This window comes from Nematolebias whitei, chromosome 17 (genome assembly GCF_014905685.2).
Source record: "Nematolebias whitei isolate Nwh7 chromosome 17, NemWhi1, whole genome shotgun sequence".
NCBI lineage: Eukaryota > Metazoa > Chordata > Actinopteri > Cyprinodontiformes > Rivulidae > Nematolebias > Nematolebias whitei.
In genome coordinates, this window is record NC_056514.1 from 41,482,153 (window position 1) to 41,484,692 (window position 2,540).

At 50.5% G+C, this 2,540-nt stretch overlaps 1 protein-coding gene across 1 annotated transcript in view; it reads left to right on the forward strand.

The window, feature by feature from the left end:
- ankfn1 (ankyrin repeat and fibronectin type III domain containing 1) overlaps positions 1 to 922 on the forward strand; it is a 49,305-nt gene extending 48,383 nt beyond the window's left edge. The window contains exon 16 of the mRNA XM_037690976.1: positions 187 to 922. Coding sequence (XP_037546904.1) covers positions 187 to 922 — 736 coding nt within the window. The remainder of the gene's footprint in view (positions 1 to 186) is intronic.
- Positions 923 to 2,540: the final 1,618 nt, after the last annotated feature.

Sequence of the window (2,540 nt, forward strand, 5' to 3'; positions counted from 1 at the left end):
TCTGCAGACAGCATCCAACATCTGCAGACAGCATCCAACATCTGCAGGGTGCTTGTAGGAGCGTTCATGTAAATTAAATGGATGGATGGAATATGTTAAGAGTAATCTGATTACTTGTGCAAGTTATTCTGTGTTGTGTAATGTGATTACTGGAGTAGAGTAATCTGATTACTGATGTCTTCTCAGGTGCAGCGTCTGCCCGTCTGCAGACTCCCCCACCTCCTCCACATCAGTGAAGGACTCTCTCCTCCCTTCCTCCCCCTCCACAGACCTCCCCTCCAGCATCCCACCTCACCCCCCACCTCACTCCAGGACCCTCCCCACGTCCCCGTCCCTACCCCTGTCACCCAGGTTCTACAAAGACCTGCCACTGTCCCTCCCCCTTTCCCCGGGTCTGTCTTACACCACCAGGACTCTGGAGGGACTCTCCCTGTCCAAGGAGGGCCCTGCCCCCCTCAGGGCCCTCACCAACCCCCCCGCTAAGAGAAAACTGCTGTCCAGGAGCCATCGGGGCCAGTACTTCAGCGGGCCCCAGCGCTGGCTGCGGGGCCACAGCGGGGACAGTCTCACTGGGTCCTTATCTGAGGGGGTCTACACCAAGCAGCTGGACCCCGACCTGCACACTTCCTCCCCGCAGGGCCACACTTTCATTAGCCACGCCTCCTGCGTCCTGGAGAACCGGAAGGCCCGGCACCGGGACCCACGGCCCCACGTCCGCAGGATCTTTGTGGAGCCCTGCAGGGAGCTGTCCCCAGACCACCAGACGGAGCGAGGGGAGGGGGTCTCGGCAGCAGGCATGTCTGTGGTCGTAGCGGAGTCGGAGTCTGGAGAAGAGGAGCCAGAAGGAGCCGCCGCCCAGGAAGTGGACTCAGACGAGCAAAGCAACGCGCAGCTTTCAGAAATCCTCAGCAGCACGTTGTAGGAACCGGAGAAGAACCAGGAAGAACTCACCGGGGTCCAGGATGTTAAAGCCATTAAAAACCTTTCTTCATCTTCATCTCATCAGACCAGAAATGTGTGGAGGACCGCCAGAACCCCACCCCCAACCCCCACCCACCATTACGAGCATGACCACTATGGCTCAGTGTTTGGCACTGTTGCCTCACAGCAAGAAGGTCCTGGGCTCAATCCCCGGTTGGACCTGGGATCTTTCTGTGTGGAGTTTGCATGTTCTCTCTGTGCTGCGTGGGTTTTCCCTGGTTTCCTCCCACAGACCAAAAACATGCATGTGTGCCTCCAGGCCCAGACCTCCCTGTGAGCTCCGTGGGATTTGCCTGGTTAAATAAAGTTCATTAAAAAATGGACGCAGTGACATCACGTCTACTTACATAAACAGACCGATGATTCTGAACTTCAACATAAAGCAACAGTTCAGATATTGTGAAGTGGAATTTTTCAGAGATTTAAAGAGTAAATATCTTACCTGCTGTAGAAGAAAAACAGAAAACAGGACCGATGAGCTAAAAGCTAGTCTGAATGGGACCAGGACCTAAAGTACTTGGATCTTTGCTGTTTAACCTGATATTTCCTGCAAGAAGTGCTACAGCTAGCTGCTGCTGCCTGCGTTGCAACAATCCCAGAGTTCTACATCCTGTTTAGAAAGCTTACGTGTTCAAACGTGACACGCGTTCATGTTTCATGTTTCTTACGTGATTGTGGGTCGTGATCATTTTACTAGATGAGAAAACTGTTAAATTCATGTGGTTTTACCGTACGGTAAATATGATTGTAATAAAAATGGTTAGGTCACTCCGGTCCTGGCTGTGACAGACTAGCCTTCAGCTCATCGTTCGATCTTTGGCCCAGTTTGAACTTTAAACCATGACATTAAATTCTGACAGCAGCTGGACCAGATTTTGTTGGTCAGAACACGATGTTCTGATGTTTGCACCCTTCCAGTGGGTTAGGACACATATGGACGTAACCACTATTTTAACTGTCAGAGCTCCTGATTTATGTGAGAACTATAAACATTTCTCCTGGTGCAGCTTAAAGACTTTCATTTAAAAGGTCAGATGCCCATTCATCCCCACCCCCCACGTCACCTCAGCCTCCGTCACAAAACCCCTCACCCTGACGAGTAGAACTCACTGTGTCCAACATGTCCTCTGGAAGACTGCATTCAGTTTGCTCTCACAAATCCAGTCAAACCAACTGGAACGTCCCCAAAATTAAAACTCGGGCTCCAAAAGTTAGAGAACCTTAAAATCTCAAAATCCATCATGGCTACCTCACACAATAAAAGCTATCCAGTCCCCACGAGTCACCATGCTGCTACAGGGTTAGGAATCATTGACATACAGCGAGCGTCTCACAGTAGCTGGCAGCAGCACCAAATGTAAGCCCCGCCCCCTTCATGCAAACCAATGGGACATTTTCCTGACTATAAGATAAAAAAACACTTTGGTCCACACGTTAGCCTGGTTGCATTAGAGATGCTAACGGTACTTAGCCTAGTTACATTAGAGATGCTAACGGTACTTAGCCTGGTTACATTAGAGATGCTAACGGTACTTAGCCTGGTTTCATTAGAGATGCTA